Genomic DNA, 19897 nt, shown 5'->3' with positions numbered 1-19897 from the left:
ACAGGGGAATTTAGGAATGTCTATTAGGCATCTAAATGGAGAAGTTGAGTTGGAAGCTGGAGATATAAGTATGAAATTCAAGAGAGAAATATAAGATGGAAAAATAAATTTTGGAGTTGTAACATATACATTATACACAAGGCCATGACACTGAAGACAATCACCAATGAAGGGAACGTGGAGAGAGACAGTAAGAAGACCAAACGCTGAGTCTCAGGGGGACTTCAATATCTAGGTAAACGGGAAGAACCAGACAGTGTCAGCAAAGCTGTTACAGAGGTTAGAGGAAAATCAGGAGAGTATGATATACTGCATGCCAAGTGAAAAAAGTGGATGAAATCCAAGAGTGGTAGAACATATCAAATGCTGCTGGTAAGTTAAAATGGAGATAATTGATATTGTCATTGGACTAGTCACTAGAGAGTCAAGGTAACCCTCATAAAAGCAATTTCAGTAGAGTGCTGAGATGAAAACATGACTAGAGTTGATTGAAGAAAGTAGTAGAAAGGGAATTAGAGTTTGGTGGTACATTCAGCTCTGAGCAGCTTTATAGCAAAGTAGTGGAGAAATATGAAAGGCACTAGTAGAAGAAGTGGGGTCAAAAATGAATTTTTAATTTTTCTTAATATTTAGAGCGCAAAAAACACCATTTTTATGATGATGAGAAGTGATTCATAAAAAGAAAAGATTGTTTTGAGCAAGATTTTTGATTTGGACATGGGGATGGAATCTACTGAACGGAAATGGCAGTACTGGCTTATGCAGGAGCATTGGCAGTTCACCTAAGTTAACAAGTGGCAAGGCTAAGTGTGGACTCAGAGTGGTGGGTAGCTTTGGAAGTATCTTCTGGATGGGAGTCTTTAAAATTTGTCTTCTGGTTGTTTCCATTATCTAAGTAAAGTAGAAAGCAAGGTCATCAGTGAAGATAAGAGGAGAAGTTGGTGATTTTAGGGGAGTGAGAAACTGAGTAGTCTATGACCTGGATATGTATTCCAGGGCACCGTTAAAAGCCTATTTAAGATCAAGCATAATACATTTAAAGTGAGACCAGGTTTGATGGTCATACTCAGCTGCTCCAGTGCAATTTCATAAAAGGTTTAGGTTTAATTTGGGTTGGGCTTAGCTTACTATATCAAATGAGAGAGTTAACGGGTCTGAAATTATGTGACCATAGAAATCTAACTTAGATAACAGGTGGAAAAAAAATGACACTGAAGTTGCTCATGCATTCTTTGTATTCCACAAATGTTTTGATCATTCCTAATAAACATGCACTGTGCGAGGTCCTGTAGGAAAGAAATTCAAAACAAAGCAGGCATGTTTCCTGACATCATGGAACCTACTTTTTGTATGGGAAGATGAACAAAAAATTAATAAAACTTTTAAATCAGAATTGAATAAATATGATTAAGAAAACAAGCTGTGTGCTGATATAGGAAATGCACCTGTATGTTTGCATTCGTGTGTGTGTGTGTGTATGTATGCCTATGTGTGTGTTTATGTGGTAAGCAGTTAATTTAGATAAGATGATCAGAGACCTCCCTGAGAAGATATATGCAAACTGAGACCTGAAGAATGAGTAAGAACTTGTTCTGTAAAGAGCAGAAGGAAGGTGTTCAAAGTACAGGAGAGTATCTTGACAAAACCCAAAGGCAAAGAAGAGGTTGCTTGGCATATTTAAAGAACTAATGGGAGTCCAGTGTGGTTGGTGCACAGTAAGCAAGAGGATCCATTTGGAAAGAAAATAAGGAGCCAGGATGAAGGCAGAATTCAATATCCAATTTAATTAGTTTCATACGAATTATTTTTCTATCCTATCACATTCAAACATTCCAGAGTCATTAATAAATATAATTATTCAAGTTTAGTTTATAGGCCTTGATTTCCTTCAAGACTTATACTGGAGCACTTATTCTGCCAAGTAGTAATATCCTCCCTTCTCCAGACCCCTTCAGTAAGTATCCATTCAGTGTTGCTCTGTAGACCATGGCTCTGTGGTTTGCTCTCTAAAATAATTGGATACATTAATCTATGCAAATATATAAATGACTCCTAATGGCTCTGGGCATTAACTCTCCCCTAAGCATTTACATTTTAACAAGAATTTTCTAGTGACACAAAGGAGTGACTCTATTAGTGTACATTTTAGACACAGAACAGGCCATTTTAGTGTAATTCAAACACAGTATTTTTCTAAATTCACAGCTTAAGAAGTATTTTGTTTTTCTACAAGAGATATTGAAAAATGTATACTTAATGTGGTACATTTGTTCCATGTTGGTCTAACAGCCATTGAACATGAGGCTATCTGCAGATGACCTGTCTATATTGTTGATGTACTTTGCTGCTTGTATAAAGTCCTTGTTTTTTCAAGCTTCCCAAATCATTCAGGAACACTTAACTCTATAGATAGCATTTTATTCTTTTTTTGTAGAACTTGTTACAGTCCTTACCAATTGCTCAGAAATAATAAAAATCTTTCAGTTGAGAGTATTATGCAGTTTTCATGGTTTGTAAGTGAAATTGGAAGTCTAAAACACTAAAAGAGGAAAAGCATTCTCAGTTGAGTCAATTACAAGAGGATGTGTTTCTTGAAAATAGAATATGTAAGTATAGTTGGAAACTTGTTGGTCTTATGAGTTTCTGGGCACTGTGAGAACCAAATAAATGGATGGGCAAATTAGATAATAAAGTAATAACTGATTGCTCAGTTGTTAAAGTCGAAAGCAACCCTAAGAAAAAATTGGTTAGGTCCTTAAGGCCAGTTTTTTTGTAACTAAATTGTGTTCTGTATTAATGTAATGACCTTAAGTCATCTTAAGGCAATGAGACAAAAAAGAAAAAAAGAAAGAAAAATTGGACTCTAGACAAAGAGATATGATCAGCTCTCAAAGATGATGAAATAAAAGTAGGCAAAGAAACTCAATGAAAAAGGAATTCTTGCCTATCATTGTGCACCTTTGACTCCTTTGCTTTGAACAATGCCTGAAACATAAATATTTGTTAAGGAACTAATATTGAATAAAGAGGAAGGATTAGGAGAGCAGAGGAGTAAGATGAGAAAAAAATAAAGACTGATTGGCATTAGCACAATGCTTTTAATTTGTCATGAAAATTTTCTTTTGCTAATCATTTTAGGTCAAGAAATAGTAATTAACAAACAGAGAATTTTTATAAAAGACTGCTAGAACACCTTTGATTAGTATTAGTTTAGTTGCTCACCAGGACTCTAAAGTTACTATAGCAATATCTAAAAATGATTAATGCTTTCCTAGAAATGTATTTGCTTATTAATTTTCCATTTAATGAATATTTTATAGCATCTGCTATGTGTTTAACATTCTGTTTAGGTCCGGGATACACTAGTAATAACATATTGGGCGTTTTTAACCTTTATGATACTTTAATTTGACAGATAATTAAACAATTATTTAATTTCTTAGAGATTAGTGATATTAAAAGTATTCAAGATTCTAAAAGAATGCATAAAGGAAAGGTTTATTTTTGGGAAGTCAAAAGGGGCACTCTTGAGGAAGCAATATTTAAATTTAAGTTTAACAGAAAACAGTGAGTGAATAAAGCAAAGATGTAGGTGAAAAAGTGAAGAGCATTCTGGGTAAAATATGGGTGAAAATGCCCTAAGAGAGAAAAGGGCTTGACTAGTCTGTGGATCTAAAATAAGGTGGATGTGGTTAATGCCCAATAAAGAAGTGGCAAGTGTGGAAACTGAAGACATAAATAATAGCAAGACCATGAGAGTCTTCACTTTGTTCTTAGAATTTGTTTATGCTAAAAATAATACAACACTAGGGACCATCAAACAGAGATTACAGTAGTCCAAATTTAAATTTTTCAAGATATTTTTTGGTTCTGTGTAGAAACCAATTTTAAAACAAGTCCAAATTGGAGATGGGTGTGGCTTAGAAAAAGATCGCAGAAAAGGTTATAGAGAGATGGGAACAGTTTTCTAACCTGTTATAAAGGTAGAAACAACAGAATTTTGTGAGTGGTTTAATGTAGAAGTTTAAATAGGTATCATGAATTATTCATGGGTTTCTGGCATGAGATGCTGGTAGGTGGGGTGCTTTACCATGAGAAAGAGTCCTGGAAAAAATAAACATCTACTACAGAAAATCAGCTATTAGTTAAAGTTGAGGCATGTTTAGATTTTCTGCCTTGGAACAATCAAATGGAAAAGTTAAGCAGGCTGTCAGTAATATTCATCTTTCTCTCACAGAAGAGTATAAGACTGTAGGTATCTAAACCCTTAGCCAGGCCTGCAAGATCTTCAAAGATCTGGTGCCTGGTAATGTATTTAGCTCTCGCTTTCCATCCTACATATCATGCCATTTACTCTACCCTTGGGCTTCTGGTTCCCAAAATGCCCCAGCTCTGTCACTTGTGCTGTCTTGTCTCGGTGCCTATACTTTTTGTTTTAGCAATCCCTCCTCTTCACCGGCCTAATTCCTACGCATCTTTCAAAAATAAGTTTAGAGCAGAGAGTATCTGCTTTAACCTATCAAACAAAATTATGACAGGCAATTGTTTTGGACTGAACTCTTGCCCTGGGCCCAACACATGAGACCAAACCAAAATGAAGTCACTCACGCTAGATGCCACTAAACCAAACTGAAATTTCAAGCTAGCAAATAGACCTGTGAACAGACCAATCCTTTCTGAAAGCAAGAGATTCCATTCTATCTGAATCCGTGTAATAAAGAAGTCTCCTCTGTTTTAACCCTTTCAAAAACAGTAATGTGAAGTAACCTGATGTTAACCAATCAGCTTTTCCTTTCTATTGTTATAAATTCATTGGTTACTGATGTTGAAATTGTTGCCAATAAATAAGGGAAACAATTACTCCTTGGGAAGAACAGTGATATCAAATATTGTATCTAACTGTTTTCAGTGATAAAGGGATCTCACGTTTTCAGAATTGAGGTATATTTGAAAGAAGAATAACTCTAAGCTGAATATAAGGGAGAAAATAAAGCCATATATATCCCTCAAATATTTCAGAGAAAAGGCTATTTAAAAGCCTCAATCAGTAGGGTAACAAACAGATCTAGAGAAGGATTGAAAAATATTTATTTCCTATCTCAATTGTGAAAAAAGTATCCTTGATAGGTGTTATGCTTTTATAATTTGTATGACTTTCAAACTGTACTAATATGAATTTCCTCTTGAGAGGTCATTAAGTCAGCCACACTGAGTTATAGTTATGTAGCAGAAGTAGGTGAAAGGTAAATTATTTTGGACATTTACCTTCTGCAAGCAGGATACCAATGGAAAATTGTTAACCAATAGTCCCACTAGAAAGGCCAAGAAATGAAATGATGGGAAAATCGAATCAAAAGTAATAAAGTACTCTATGTTTCCATTTTCAAACTTCTTTCTCTAAAGCTGTTTTATTTATAGCCAGATAAAGGTATGATTTTAGCTATCTTTAGTACTGAATGTCCAGGTATCTTAATCTCAAGTGATAGATGTGTCTCATGGATAACTAAAGGAGGCATCATCATATACTTCCTATTTCTTCTTTTTGAAGGAATCATTTATGATTTATTCACATCTACTGCCCTATTCAAGCTGTTAGATGTGACAGGCTGGTGAACAAGAGGCTGGTTTTTGAGACACCAATACATACAAAGCTTAAAGAATAACAGAAAATAATAAACAACTGAGTGAATTTCTGATTTCATAAATTATATATTATATTATTGAATTTTCCAACAAGATAAAAGATTCAGAGATTTTTCCAAAGATTGTCCCTCTTCTGTAACTTACAGTGTGTGGTATGAAGCTATTGGCATTCTAGAATTTCTAAGATATTTAGAAAATTGACTTAGAGAATTATCAAGCAACTGTTACAGCTAATCACTTCTAAAACTTTGCAAAGTAGTTACTTTCTCTTTAGAAACAAACCTCAACTTAGTGAGGAAGTCCTTTCCAGTTACCACATACTAATTGCATGTACTTAAATATAATCAATTTACTGCAACTGATGAGGTGGTCTTAATAAACAATCAGACATTTAAAAATAAGTATGTTTTATATTGGTCAGCAATGGTATGCAAGCTAATATTCTGGGGCCTTTTGGGGAAGAATACAGGAGTATAATTTACAGGATGACATTGAATATATCAAATTAGATCTTGAATTAAAATTTCTTGATGAGCATAATAGAAACTAGATGATCTTAACCATGGGTGGGGTGAGGGTAAGAGATATTCAGACTGAGGGAACAAATAGGGTAAGTAATGAGGAGTGGTTAAAGGAGCTCGCCATCCAGACAACCAGTTAGCCATGAGGCTATATGCCCCCATCTCTGGGAAATAATGCTTGATGTGTTTTTAATACCAGTGTGTTTCTAAGCAAAGAATACTATGGTGGACTCTGCTTGAAAATTTCCAGCCAATTCTTTAAAGTAGGTTTTTGAATGAGTAAAGCAATTTTAAAGACACCTTTTGTGCTTTGAAATAAGGAGAAAACGTGTTCCCCAATGCAAAGCGTCTACAGTATATTATGACAGAAAGACAATTGGGTAGGAGGAATAAAACATGAGTGGTGTTTTGGCTCTAGCAATATTTTTACACCTTAAATGTCAGTTTCCTAACCTTCAAGATGAGAATGATGGATAATGTTATGTCTATATCTAACGTTCCAAATGCACCATTAACATGGTTAAATAACTCTGCAGTAGAAAATTCAGAGACTGACAGAAGTGAGTAAATGGCCAAATACATATATACTCACATCAACTTTACTATCCAGAGTACAATTTTATTATCCAGAGAAACTTCTCAAATGCAGATAGATATCCATTATTACATACTGAAATCACTTAATGGATTCCAACCATCATTTACCAGAAAGAAATAAAATAGAACAGATAATACTAGGGTACCCGGCGAGAAGTAAGGACAAATATTGTCTCTTGAAGTTTCTGTTGTGGTACTGAGAGACAGGACTAGCTGGATTTCCTAGACCAACTAAGAATCCCTAAGCCTAGCTGGGAAGGTGACCGCATCCACCTTTAAACATCGGGCTTGCAACTTAGCCCACACCCAACCAATCAGAGAGCTTACTAAAATGCTAATTAGGCAGAAACAGGAGGTAAAGAAATAGCCAGTCATCTATTGCCTGAGAGCACAGTGCCAGGGACAAGGATTGGGATATAAACCCAGGCATTCAAGCTGGCAAGGGCAACTCCCTTTGGGTCCCCTCCCCTTATATGGGATCTCTGTCTTCACTCTATTTCACTCTATTAAATCTTGCAACTGCACTCTTCTGGTCCTGTTTTGTTAGGGCTAGAGCCAAGCTTTCATTCACTGTCCACCACTGCTGTTTGCTGAGGCCACAGACCCGCCTCTGACTTTCATCCCTCCGGATCCAGCAGGGTGTCCGCTGTACTCCTGATCCAGTGAGGCACCCATTGCCACTCCCCATGGGGCTAAAGGCTTGCCATTGTTCCTATGCTGCTAAGTGCCTCAGTTCGTCCTAATCGAGCTGAACACTAGTCACTGGGTTCCAGAGTTCTCTTCCATGAACCACAGCTTCTAATAGAGCTATAACACTCACCGCATAGCCCAAGATTCTATTTCTTGGAATCTGTGAGGCCAAGAACCCCAAGTCAGAGAACGCGAGGCTTGCCACCATCTTGGAAGTGGCCCACCTCTATTTTGGAAGCGGCCTGCCACCATCTTGAGAGCTCTGGGAGCAAGGACCCCCTGGTAACAGTACATTACATATTATAGATTTATGTGTATGTGTTCTGGGTAATAGAGTAAATTATATTTATTTTCCATCAACATTGCTAATATTTTCAAGCCATTAGTAACAGTGTCTTTATTTGAGCTTACAGAGAAAAGAGGTTTCTACTTACCTATAGTGGGGTCATGATAATCAGGAAACTGATGACTAATAAACTGCATTGTCATTGCTGAAAGAAAGAAAAACGCATTTTGTTTAATAAAAATTCACCAATTAATCAATAAGTTATTTACCAACATAGTTCACCAATCTTTTAAAAGGTTCTGGTGAATAAGTTAGTTATGTGAGTGACTAATTTAATTTCACACAAAATGAAAACAGTAAGACAAAGTTCTAGAGGGAAAAATGTGTCAGATAATGCCAGGTACTTCTCTGAAATAAATATGTACAAATTTTAAGTGTATTTCAATAAAAATGGTATTAGAGTAAAAACAAAGAAGCTCTTGACATAATGAAGACGTAAACCAGTTACAGAACCCCTCTTGACCTGCTCTGGTTAAACAGTTGGTAATGATGTGTAAGTCCCTTTCACCAAAGAATCTGTACATTCTTTGGAACTCTTAAGTTTTTCACCTTAAAAGTGAATAGATAACCTCTGAAGTTCTGATGAACTATAAAATATGTAATTACATGATTTTTATCTTTAACTGTTCAAAATTAAAATTATTTCAGTTACTTTTATTTTGCCTAATAAATTTATGTTATTGACCACCTTTTTTTCATTACTTTTTCTCTGTAATTCTGTATTCTCCACATTATTTCCAAACCTATGATTTTGTAAAACATTTGTAATATTTCTATTGTAGAGTATTTCCTCATGTGAATTTCCATTATTAGGAAGCAAAAGAAACTCTGAAGCAAAACAACAAACTTATATAAAAATAGTGTATAATAGCTCTCCTCTTTCTTTTTTCCTTACTCTTGCATGTGTGTTTGTTAACAGACTCTCTCCCTGAGCAAACTTTAGGTAAGATCCTAAGCCTTCTTCTCTACTAGGCCTCAAACATGGACCTTGTCCTTGCATTCTGACTGGGTCTGTATAGCCCACTTGTAGTACAAATCCTGCTAAGTCAGTTTAGAGAGAATCCTCCCCTGACATCTGATCACTCTGTCCTACCTTCAACAAGAATCCTGCTAAGACAGTTTAGCAAGAATCTTCCTCCCCTTGATGTCTCCTCTTACGAATTTTCCATTCATGGGTGTAACTCCTCCCCTCTCACCTTCCTCCTGCCCTGTACCTTGCCTATAAATCTCCACGTGTCCTTTCTGTATTTGGAATTGAGCCTAGTTATATACTGAGGACTCTTTTCCCTTGTGGAAATAGTTCCTGGATTAAATTTATTTTTATTGCTTCAACTAGTGTCCAGCTCTGGTTGTTTGGTTGTTTTTAACAGTGAATACACACTTTAGCAAATGTTCAGGGCAGAGAAGACTCAGTTACATTCAACAAACATGTAGAATGCACTAGTCTGACCCTGCTGAGAAATGCAAAGAAATGGAAACTGACCCAGTGGAAGAGAATTTCTGTTTTATGCTTTAACAATTGCTTACTTCCTTTCTTTGCATTGACAAAAGAAGTCTCTACATGAAAGTATTACTCAATTTGACAGCCTTGGGCAAATTTTTGAAATGCAAATCAGCATTCCTTACAGATAGCCTGAGGAGTTAGAATACTTCAGGTAAACACTGACAGCAACATGTTTATTAAGTGGATATGAAGAAGCATTTGGAAAATGTTTTCCTGAGTTTTAAAATGGCAGTTGTCTCCCTCTCTTTGTTCCTGACTGGTTTGCTCCCAGTTAGAATACAGAGGTCAGAGGCATGGCTTCATGTGAGCAATTAGCTATGGGTAGTCAGTCATCTCAGTTTCAATAATAGCTTAGTTCAGTACACTAAAACTAAAATGAAGATATTCCTAATCCACTCAAAACAAATGGATATACGCTTAATTACTAATGTGATTAACAGCCTCAACATTCATCTTATGATAGTCAATTATTTACGCTAAAATCTCAAAGATGTCTTTGCATCCCTTCCCTCTCATATCCTCCATACAAACATAAATTTTAAGTTTTCACTCCAACAAATTTTTCAAACATCTTGATTCTGCTATTACTCTAGTTCAGAATCTTATATTTCTTTTGAAAATCTTTATTGTATTAGACTAAAAACTGTTTCCTCCATAATTATTTTATTTTCTTTACATTAGCTCTTTCCCAATGGTACCATCATCATCATTAAAAAAATTATGTCACTCACATGTCAGCTGCTATTAAAATAAAGAACATAATCTTCAACATGATATGCTAATATATGTGGTCTTTCGTGAACCACATTCATCTTTCCTTTTAGTCTGAACTTATACCACTGCCCAAACAGCCACTAGCCTTGTTCTCAGACTTAGTATGCTACTTTCCATCCATGAGAATGCGTTTATCCTATGATATAAAAATGACCTTTGCCATCTTCATTTTGATATCAGAATAATGAAGACTCACTCCTTGCCAAAACTTCAGTCAGGCTTCTCAGAACCCTCTTCTCACCTACACCTAAACTTTTGTGCTTCCATATTCATCTTTTCATAACCCAGATTTAGCAAAAATACTGCTAAATTAGTTTAGAGAGCATCCCTTACCTTTGATATCTGATCATTCTCAATACCTGATCAAATTCTTCATCCCCACCACTCCTCAAGAAATATTTTATTTCCCTGCCTTCAGCAAGAATCTCATTAAATTTGACCAGAATCGCCCCTTCTGGATATTTCTTAGTAATTTTTCCATCCACTGACCCCAATCCTGCTTCTTGGCTATACGTCTGCCTTAGTGCTTGCTGTATTTGGAACTAAGACCAGTTCTACATGCAGTTCTTCTTTATCCTTTGCCATAGTTCCTGAATAAAATCTGTTCTTACCGATTTAACTACTCTCTGGCTCTGAAATTCTTTTTTTTTGTTTTTTTTTTGTTTTGTTTTGTTTTTTTTTGAGACGGAGTCTCGCTCTGCCGCCCAGGCTGGAGTGCAATGGCCGGATCTCAGCTCACTGCAAGCTCCGCCTCCCGGGTTCACGCCATTCTCCTGCCTCAGCCTCCCAAGTAGCTGGGACTACAGGCGCCCGCCACCTCGCCCGGCTAGCTTTTTGTATTTTTTAGTAGAGACGGGGTTTCACCGTGTTAGCCAGGATGGTCTCGATTTCCTGACCTCGTGATCCGCCCGTCTCGGCCTCCCAAAGTGCTGGGATTACAGGCTTGAGCCACCGCGCCCGGCTGAAATTCTTTAATAATGTTAATAATGATTGATATCTCTACCAAATGTCACACCATTCTATCCACACATTTAAACGTTCCTCTACCAGGTATCAGTACATGATAGTCATGGAAGCTATCAAGAAGCAATAGAACGAACTGTTATGGGCTAAGTTAATTGCTATGCAATTGGGAAGGAATTATGGAGCCTGAAGAAGTTTTGAACAAATTTAAGAAAAAAGATGTGAAAGCATTTTAATAATAGAAATATTTAGATATAGACTTGAGAAACAGACAGCCAACATCAGAAATAAATGAATCAGTCAAGGACTTACCTGTTACAGTTATTTATAAGAACACCTAGGCCAGGAGCAGTGACTCACGCCTGTAATCCTAGCACTTTGGAAGGCCAAGGCGGGTGGATCACCTGAGGTCAGGAGTCAAGAACAGCCTGGCCAACATGGCGAAATCCCATCTCTACTAAAAATACAAAAATTAGCCGGGCGTGGTGGCGCATGCTCGTAATCCCAACTACTCCGGAGACTGAGGCAGAAAATCACTTGAACCTGGGAGGTGGAGGTTGCAGTGAGCCGAGATTGTGCCACTGCACTCCAGCCTGGGTGACTCTATCCTGGAGCCAGACTCCATTCCCCACTACCCGCCCCCAAGCCCCCACCCTGCAAAAAACAAACAAACAAACAACAACCAAAAAGAAACCCAGCATATATTTAGATGATGGAATTTGTGCTGTAATGGAAACCTGCTGCTTGTTGTATAATTGAAAAAAGCCCTTTAAGTGTGGAATCTTCTGACCCACCGCTGAGACAGAATCAAAGCAAAAGGAGCCAGCTGAGCTTTGTTTCAGAACTCAAAGGATAGTTTCAGAAAGATTGATTTGTATAAGTTTCTTCTGTGTTTTACAAAGTGGATTCCCTATGGGACATCTAACAGGTATTTCCATTTGGGGGAGATAATTTGTAAAAAAAAATTTTTGAAAAATCTCTCCTAAGTACCTATCAAGCTCAACCTATTATCACACTGGAGAGAATCTGGTATCAGTCAGACTGGAGATTAAATTTTACTTCATTTTATGTTACATAGTTTTACCTCCTCAAAAAATTGGCATTCTATTATTCCTTGCTAAAGAGCAACTTCATAAGAAACTCAAACTCATAATTCTATCCTTTTTTCAGATATTTTAATTGTATTGACTTTATAATATCTTAATACATTGGTTCTAAAAATCTAATAACAATGGTCTATCTTTTACTCCCAAAACATTCGTTTATATACACACAAGAACACAATATTGAGAAATGAGTAATGATCAAGTCCCAAGTGAGAACAGTTGTCCTAGAAAATACCAGCATAAGTCAGAAATCAATATTTTGATCAGAATGTTACTGTATAAGTGAATAATTGAACTGTGAATTGTGGCTTTTATTATTAAAAAGTTTCCCTTATGTCATTTTATTATTTTTATTGTTTTGGTCTGATCAAAGTTATAATCACTGCCTTAACTTTGTTTCAATTTTGGGGGTTTATTCCTAATTTTTCTTTGAATTTACAGTTGTAAATCACTGTGTTTCAAGGGGTTTTTGGTATACTATAGTGCTGGATTTTTTTGTACCAATTTAAAATTTGTTTTCTTTTAATAGGCAAGTTAAGTCCATTCACATTCTTGTACTCATGTTCTTATTCTTGTTTTAGTCTAGGTTTAAAATTGAATATAATAAATCTTCATCATTACCTATTTTTTTCCAAAATTTTCCCAATCTTCTCTTGATTGGATGGAGGAATACATATATATATATATGTAATTAATGGGTACAATATTTCCAGTGTTCTTGCCTATTTAAAACTATTTTTCTATAGCCTTGATACTTACAAGGCAACTTAGCTGGATATAAAATACCTGTCCTGCACTTTTCTAAACCATATTAACTGTTTGATCTGTTTTCCTGGAGATACTAAGGATTCTTTTTTCCTTATAGTCCACTAGTTTTACTAAGTTATGTCTTGAAATTAATAGTTTCAGGCCAGGCATGGTGTTTCATGCCTGTAATCCCAACACTTTGGGAGGCTGAGGCAGGCGGATCATGGGTTCAGGAGATCGAGACCATCATGGCTAACATGGTGAAACCCCGGTCTCTACTAAAACTACAAAAAATTAGCTAGGTGTGGTGACAAGTGCCTGTAGTCCCAGCTACTCGGGAGGCTGAGGCAGGAGAATGGCATGAACCCGGGAGGTGGAGCTTACAGTGAGCCGAGATTGCGCCACTGCACTCCAGCCTGGGTGACAGAGCGAGACTCCATCTCAAAAAAAGAAAAAAAAATAGTCTCAGATTTTTTTTTTTCAGGTACAAGTGGGTCTTTTCAATAAGTAAATATATATTTTCTTTAATTTCTAGAACTTTTCACTAATTTTTTTTTTACATGTTGTTTTTATTCTTCAAGGATTTGACTTTTTATACTGTTGAATATTTTTTGCCTGGTTTTCATTTCTACCAGATTTTCTCTGACTTTTTAGACATTGTAAAAATTATTATTAATCACATATTCATTCTCTTGATTGTTTCCCTGCTCTTCAAATGTCTCATTTTTCATTCCAAGCTATTCTCCCAAGAGTACCCTGTGATTTGTCCATTATTTCTGAGATGATTTTGTCTTTTCCTACAATTTTTTTTCTCAGTATATATCTTCTTTAAGTTATTTCTGTTTCTTAGTTTTTGAATTTCTGATTCTGTGTTTAAATTCATTTACACAATATTATTTGAGGATATTTAATTCAGTTAAGCTTCTTGTAGTACATGTCAATGCTCTGTTAAATTTTGGAGGAGAGTATTTATTAGCTTAAAACAGTTGATTCACTCTTCTTTTTTCTTCTTAGGGTAGTTTTGTATCATGTTTGTTTCACCTTTTTTTCTCTATTATGTGTTACATATTCAGTTATTACGTCAAGGGTGTTGTCTTCTGTCAGGTTAGTACAGTGCAGGGTTTTTATTTTTATTTTTTTTCAAATTATGTAACATTGACAGGTGGTGGGGATCATAGAAGTAATTGTCTTATCTTGTTTCTCTTTCTTTTCAACAGAATCTTTAGTTTTATTCACTACCTTCCTACCTTTTCCTTCACTGCCACATCTTGAAGGTGAATACCTCTTTTCTAATTATTTCCGTCTCCCTGAGAAGCAGATTGTCAGTTCTGGTTCTGTTTACTGTCAAGCACATTATCACCTCTGTGAAACCTAAAGTTCCAGACTAATTTTCAGTATTTTGGCAATTAGAGTTGTATGGCTTTCTTTCGAAAAATGATTTTACCTATATTTCATTTGAGTACTTGATTTTCCTTTCCTCTTTTTCTCAATCTTTTAAGTCTTCCCTCTGTCCATCCTCTACAACCCCAACCTTGTAATGGCACCAGAATTTCTGTTGACTTTTTTTTTTTTTTTTTTTTGAGACTGAATTTCGCTCTTGTTGGCCAGGCTGGAGTGCAATGGTGCAATCTCAGCTCACTGCAGCCTCCACCTCCCGGGTTCAAGAGATTCTCCTTCTTCAGCCTCCCGAGTAGCTGGGATTACAGGAATGTGCCATCACGCCCAGCTAATTTTGTATTCTTAATAGAGATGGGGATTCTCCATGTTGGTCTGGCTGTTCACGAACTCCTGACCTCAGGTGATCCACCCTCCTCGGCCTCCCAAAGTGCTGGGATTATAGGCATGAGCCACCGCACCTGATCTCTGTTTTACTTTTCTACCTAGAGATAATTTGGCATTCATAGTGTAGATCACCTGTGATTTAATTGTACTTCTTGTTGGTATTTTGGCTTTGTGGAAGGATATAGGGAGAAATTCAGATTCAAGAGGCCAACTATATTCTCCTACTCATTTCTCACTGACCAGTAAATCCTTATGTGTAAGATAGAGCCCACAAAATTCTTGTAAGTATAGATCTTCAAAACTTGATGCTGAAAATGAGCAATTAATTTTTTCATGGAGAATTTATGTCAAATATGACCTAAACACAATATATTTAGTTTCTGTTCTTATCTATGCATCAAATTACTTCAATTAGATGACTAGAATTTATTTGTCTAAAAAGGCCGAGAGAGAAGCGTAAGAAAGACTGTCACTGGATCGCAATTCGGTCATGACCACTTAGAATAAGAAAAATCATACTGTCCGTTCCAAAAGATTTTAAAGTTCACCTATGAAACACCTATTGAGCACCTACTGTGTGCTAGATAATGACAATACCGAATTAATAGGTGGAACCCTTCAAATATAGTGAATTCTAGATGTGTTTTAGACCTCCTGAATCAGAAAATTAAGCTACATGCATATGTGAGTGTGAGTAGGGGAGAGATTGATGGAAATAGGTGCCCTGGTATAAGTAGAATGTATAAGAACACATTTCCTAGCTTTGTCTTACAAAGCATTTATTTATTTATTTATTTATTTATTTTTTATTTTTTATTTTTTTTTTTGAGACAGAGTCTCGCTCTGCCGCCCAGGCTGGAGTGCAATGGCCGGATCTCAGCTCACTGCAAGCTCCGCCTCCCGGGTTCACGCCATTCTCCTGCCTCAGCCTCCTGAGTAGCTGGGACTACAGGCGCCCGCCACCTTGCCCGGCTAGTTTTTTTTTTTTTTTTAGTAGAGACGGGGTTTCACCGTGTTAGCCAGGATGATCTCGATCTCCTGACCTCGTGATCTGCCCGTTTCGGCCTCCCAAAGTGCTGGGATTACAGGCTTGAGCCACCGCGCCCCGCTACAAAGCATTTATTAGTGCAAAAGGCAAATAGATGAACAAAGGTTTTGGTGTCTTTGCTGCAGTTATTTTTCACTCTTGTCAAATGCAACCTAAGGGAGGCTGGAAGATGACCGTTCTGTTCCATGGAGTCTTTCCCAGATCCTCTCATCAGGTGGTCTCCCACCCCTCAGAACTTCAAGGCCTCCTCTGAGTTCCTTATGACAACTTGGCAGAAAAGTGAAGTAAGAGAATTCACAGAGACTGGCATGACAGAATGTTAAGGAAAAAAAGTGCCATAAATATTGTACATTACTATATCCACAGTCGATTATCAAAACTCAGTTACTTGGCTCCTCCTAACTACTATGAGACTGGGGTGCATGTTAGGAAGAAAAGAAAGTATGTTTGGTGAACACATAGCAGGCTTCAGCATAAGAGGAAAAAGGATATTTAAAGGAAAGGTGGAAATGTCAAATGAAGGAAAATGAAATGTTATACTTTCCCCCCCAAAAAGAAAAATCATTTTCTGAAAAACTAACTTTGGCCTTAATGTTACTCTGTATCTTACTAGCTTCTATAAGGAATGCTTCTAAATTATCTGAATAAATTATCTGAAATATCTTTTAATTTTTGATGAATATTACCAGAAATTATTATAAAAAACCATACTTTTAAAATTTTTTGTAGGGTGCAACAACTCACATGCTAGAAATATATGCATAATTGTATTTATTGCTTTTAAAATTAATTATCTAGATAGGAGTACATCTGAAATAATATGTGATGCGTTTTTTCAGGTTTACTATGTGGTTATCATAAAAATATCTGGGAAAAGAAATAACAATAGGAGGTTTTTTCTACTGTATGCACATAAATGCTTCTTTGAAAGTTGGTTAGTGGCTTTATGGATACAAAGAAAGTGAAGAGTGTATATGAGTAGAGAAGACATTGGATTAGAATACTTGCAATCTTAATAAAAGTAATTAGGGATGAAAATAAAGAATGCTTAGTAGACTCAACAGCCCTTTGCTTCGACTTCTAATATTATTACAGTTAATTTATTACCCTTGTATATCAATTAAGAATACTATCCTACTGTAGAAATGGACATTACTGAATAGTAAGCTCTGGATACTATTAGGAAGTACCTGATGGATTTCATATCAAAGACCCTTTTTCTTTATTAGTGGCCATATCGTTAACATATGTTATGTAAATGTAGTGTTTCTAAGGACTTTATAAAATATTCATTAAGTACATATAATAAATAATGGCCAAATGCATATTAAATGTTCATACAATGGTAGTGGTGAGAGATTAAAAACAATCATTTTTTAAAGCAAACACATTTTGTGTGGACTTCTTTTTTCATGCGCATATTTTTATTTAAATTTCCATTTTATTATTTAGATATTCCCATAATTTACTATTTCATTTTAAAGTTAAATATAAGTCAACTGCTTCTTGCTTTGCATAATTCAGTATTAAATCATCAAATTTACTTCTTTGAAAATCTGACAATATTATATATCACCCTCCTTGGAATGTCAGTAGTATTTAGCCAGAGGCAGAGACTGTCAGTTATGAAAGAGGAAAATTATAGAAAGGGGTTATTTTCCACAAAATTATATATATACATATATATATATATAGCATAAGATCATACAACTCATTATTACTCCTCCAACCCACATCTACTCCTCCAAAAAATACTTGATATTTATGCGAAGTACTAAACTAAAGCAATTTAGAGAATAATACAATCTAAAAACTCAAAGACAGAAGTTGGCAAATCACTGCTTTCCCTTTGAGAATTGATGTCCTGTCAGTGAAATGGGAAAAATGAGATCGGGAGACAGGTCACTAAGATTTAGCCCCATTTCTCTTGGGTTTTGGAACCTTGAAAAAATTACTCAAATTCTCTGACTTAATTTTCTCATCTGAAAAATGAGAGGAGAAAAGAGAGATAACTTAAAACCACCTCCAAATTAAGCATTCTGCAATGCCTCTTTCTTCATTTCATTGTTACTATCGTCATCATTCCTTCCTCATCTATTTAGGATCTGGTTATTTCTCTTGTACTCCAGTCCTCCATTTTAGTCATTCTGTTTCCGGCATATTGACCTTCAGAGTTTGTCATACCTTTCAGTAACCCCCTTTCCCAAGGAGAGTCTTTGTTGGTGCTTCTACCTGTGCCTGGCTTGCTCTATACTTCTTTCAGATTATTACTCACTTGGGCCTTCTCTGGGAGGTGTTCTCTCATTACTGAATTTAAATCGAAACCCATTCCTCCTCCTTGGAACTCCCTATGTTCCCTTGCTGGCATTCATTCATTCAAAAATATTATGTGTCAGACAATGTTTAGATAGTTGGGATATATCAGTGGACAAAACAGATGAAGACCCTTGTCTTCTACAGGTTTACATTTGAGAAGAGGATGGGGAGCTGTGCAGGAGGACAGCAGTGAAAATACACACACATTTCCTTACACAGTGATAATATGTTTAATGGTGACAACAGCAACAAAAAATAAAATTATGATAGCATTATTTTAAAAATAAACATTTAGTATGGTAGTTGGGATAAAATTCTATGGCAAAATTAAATAAATAGACCATTTTCAACAAGAATAAGAACCATGTACCATTTTCCACTATTAAAGAACTTGTTCATATAGTTTATAAAAATACAATAATGAGTATTAAATTATTATGTCTTTTATGTCCCAATAGATACATTTACAAGAAATTATAGGATTTTTATTGAAGACATCATTATTTAAAATAAGGCAGAAGTTATGTCTTTTAAAAATTTAAATTTAGGATAATATTTTATATATCAATTTAAAATTATTTAAGTTTGATTTATAATCTTACAAAATTCCTTGAAAGAACAATTTAACAAAATTGTTTTGAGAGTCATGCAGTAATGTGGTCAGGTTACAGAGCTATATCAAGGAATCAAATTGATTGGGCCATAGGACCCCAAAGCCAGACTCTTTCCATTGAGCTAATTGGTTTTCATTAATTCTTTCCTCTTACCTGAAAATTTATGCACCATGTGGACCATTGATATTTGTCGACTAACAACATACACGTACACTAAATGTTTATTTTTGAATGAATAAATAAATGCATCTAAAATTAACTTTTGACTCAAAGTCAAATTAAGGTAAAAGCAGGGAGAGAGGACTGGGCCTGGTGGCTCATGCTTGTAAACCACCACTTTAGGAGGCCAAGGCGGGCAGATCACCTGAGGTCAGGAGTTCAAGACCAGCCTGATCAACATGGAGAAACCCCATCTCTATTAAAAATACAAAATTAGCTGGGCGTGGTGGCACATGTCTGTAATCCCAGCTACTTGGGAAGCTGAGGTAGGAGAATTACTTCAACCAGGGAGGCGGAGGTAGCAGTGAGCTGAGATAGCTGAGATAGCATCATTGCACTACAGCCTGGGCAACAAGAGCAAAACTCCATCTCAAAAATAAATAAATAAATAAATAAATAAAAGATAAATAAAAGAAAGCAGGGAGAGTCTTTTATTTTCCCCTCAGCACACATATTTACAAACATTTTGTAAATTGCATTGAGTTGAGGGTCAGAAATAGCACTATAAAAGTCCATAGCACAGGATTGTTCGCAAGGAGGATATGTCCAGAGGAAGCATGGCAGAATAGCACCCAACACTCAGGCAGTCACGTTGCTGAGCACGGAGAATAAGACTGAGATAACCACCAACCTGGAATGGCCCCAACCAGGAGTGATAGGATCTTTCTAAAGACAAGGTAAAAGGGAGGTACTAAGAATAGTAAAATAGGGTCTTTGTGGGGTTTGGTAAAGATCTCCTAATTCTCTTTGCAGCTTTTAATACTGACAATGTTGATCTTCCGTACTGAAATAATGTTGAATCAGAAATTGGGTAAGAGGTATCCCGATTCCACTTTAATGACAGCTTTCATTTTTTTCTAATTAATGCATTTCTAAAATGAAAGAGGTTCTCCTCTGTTTTCTCTAGGGATACTACAGGTTCTAAGTTTCTATAAAATTAACATTTAAAAAGGGGTATTCAGCACTGGTGGTTTGGTGCTTTCCAAATCAAAAGCATAATTCCACATGTTTATATTAGGGTAATGAA

At 36.0% G+C, this 19897-nt stretch overlaps 1 protein-coding gene across 1 annotated transcript in view; it reads right to left on the bottom strand.

Moving 5' to 3' along the window:
• Positions 1 to 19897, bottom strand: part of RIT2 (Ras-like without CAAX 2) — a 395769-nt gene that overhangs the window by 301296 nt on the left and 74576 nt on the right. Inside the window, exon 2 of the mRNA XM_011978096.1 lies at positions 7886 to 7942. Coding sequence (XP_011833486.1) covers positions 7886 to 7942 — 57 coding nt within the window. The remainder of the gene's footprint in view (positions 1 to 7885; positions 7943 to 19897) is intronic.

This window comes from Mandrillus leucophaeus, unplaced genomic scaffold, assembly GCF_000951045.1.
Source record: "Mandrillus leucophaeus isolate KB7577 unplaced genomic scaffold, Mleu.le_1.0 Scaffold189, whole genome shotgun sequence".
Lineage (NCBI taxonomy): Eukaryota > Metazoa > Chordata > Mammalia > Primates > Cercopithecidae > Mandrillus > Mandrillus leucophaeus.
The sequence above is the reverse complement of the archived record's forward strand: the minus strand, read 5'-3'. Positions and strand labels throughout refer to the sequence as shown.